At 41.4% G+C, this 1,744-nt stretch overlaps 1 protein-coding gene across 1 annotated transcript; it reads left to right on the top strand.

Moving 5' to 3' along the window:
• The first annotated feature begins 356 nt into the window (after nucleotides 1-356).
• LOC123967038 lies at nucleotides 357-1,722 on the top strand. The gene is made up of 3 exons (XM_046043087.1): nucleotides 357-775; nucleotides 915-1,151; nucleotides 1,335-1,722. Exons 1-3 carry the CDS (start codon nucleotides 373-375, stop codon nucleotides 1,712-1,714), a joined length of 1,020 nt encoding a protein of 339 aa, XP_045899043.1. The 5' UTR covers nucleotides 357-372; the 3' UTR covers nucleotides 1,715-1,722.
• The last annotated feature ends 22 nt before the right edge of the window (nucleotides 1,723-1,744 follow it).

Below are 1,744 nucleotides of genomic sequence, written 5' to 3'. Positions count from 1 at the left end.
TTCTGGGAATTTCAACCGTTCTTGGCGAAATGTGAACTTGTGGATAGGAACAGTACTTGAGCCACAAAAGATGACGTTTCACAAGAACACGAGACATGAATGCAGACTGAGAAAGAACCTCTCATTTTTCACATGTGGTCCTAATCCTCTTCTGTACAGGTGTAATATCAATTACCCCCTGTGCTTTTCCTGATATGAGCAGCCAAAATGTCTGCTGTGAAAAACATCTATTTAACTCAAAATGATCAAGCTTTTAAAAGGTGAATCATGAAGAACTCTTTGTGACAGTGACTGCAATAAATAAGATTCTGGGCTTTGCTGGTCATGGTTACCTTTCTGAAACCATCTCCACACATTCAAGTCTGTCTCCTGATGTTGTTGAGTCTGACTGTAGTTTCTGATGTGCTCTGTGTTACAGTGATACAGGGTCAGAATGGCTGGGGAGTGACTTACACCTCTACTCAGATCTGTGCCTTAAAAGGATCAACAGTGGAAATAAGCTGCACCCTCACATACCCATCCAGAATAAATGGCCGTGATACTAAAGTTGAGGAAACATTATGGTTTACTAAACTGCAAGATAAAGAACCTGTGGATCTGAGAACAGACTCAAGATACGCAGGTCGTTTGCAGTACAGTTGTTCTGACAACATCTGCACTCTGAGAATCACAGACCTGAGAGAGAGCGACTCAGCTGAGTACAAGTTCAGGTTCATAACAAACCAGCCAGGTGGAAGATTTACTGGTTCACCTGGAGTCACTTTGTCTGTCAGAGGTAACATTTTTGTTGGAGACCATGTAAGTTAGCTCCAAATGCTCAACGTTTGGGAAACACTACAGTGAATTCTGTATGCCTTTTATCATGTGTGTAAAATGAAAGCTCAATCTAAAATTATATTGTTGTTTCTTTACAGATACAGGTTTCCAGGTGCAGGTGAGCAGCTCAGAGTCATGCAAGATTGAAACATGTACATGGTCACAGCTTAAGTGTCTCAGCAGCTGTCGTCTACGTGATCAAACCTCCTACATCTGGTACAAGAATGGGCAGAAAATTAAGGAAGAAGCACCTTCTTATTCAGACTACTTTTATCCTGCAGACAGCTATTCCTGTGCCCTTAAAGGACATGAGGATTTTTCTTCTCCATCAGTGTGTGAGTTCACTTCACAATCTTCTAATAATGTGACGCTGTTTTGAACATTTTAGCTGATGTTCTTTATCATGACTTCATGTATCTTTTAAAAGAAGCAAACTCATCCACAGCAATACAACCAGCTGTGAATTACTGCAGTAAAGACTATAGTTTTAATAATCATCAAAAATATTTCATTTTCAGGTGGCCATGGTCATTCATGCAACAGAGTGACTTACACTGACAGAAGCATCTGTGCTGTCAAAGGCTCATCAGTGGACATTTCTTGTACTTACAACAGTTATGACACAGATATCAGATCTAAATTCTGGTTCAGTCCTGAACGTAGTCTTCAGTGGCAGAATCCCTCACAGCCTGAGGACCTTAGTGAAGACTCCCAGTATGCAGGTCGTGTTCAGGTCCTTGAAACAGAGAGAGGACGCTCCACTCTGAGAATCACTGACCTGAGAGAGAGCGACTCAGCTGAGTATCACTTCAAATTCACAGCAGGAAGCTTTGAATGGAGGAGTAGTTTACCTGGTACAACTCTGACTGTCACAGGTACTGATGAACACAAACTGTAACAGCACATTTAAACTATCTGATGACACGTG

Source organism: Micropterus dolomieu, unplaced genomic scaffold (genome assembly GCF_021292245.1).
Source record: "Micropterus dolomieu isolate WLL.071019.BEF.003 ecotype Adirondacks unplaced genomic scaffold, ASM2129224v1 contig_14891, whole genome shotgun sequence".
Lineage (NCBI taxonomy): Eukaryota > Metazoa > Chordata > Actinopteri > Centrarchiformes > Centrarchidae > Micropterus > Micropterus dolomieu.
This window is presented reverse-complemented; position numbering and strand designations above follow the sequence as displayed.

Coding starts and splice junctions, on each gene's coding strand:
- LOC123967038 (XM_046043087.1), top strand. CDS start 373: ATGTTGTTGAGTCTGACTGTAGTTTCTGATGTGCTCTGTGTTACAGTG. Junction 776..914: donor AGTCACTTTGTCTGTCAGAG/GTAACATTTTTG, acceptor GTTTCTTTACAG/ATACAGGTTTCCAGGTGCAG. Junction 1,152..1,334: donor TTTTTCTTCTCCATCAGTGT/GTGAGTTCACTT, acceptor TTTCATTTTCAG/GTGGCCATGGTCATTCATGC.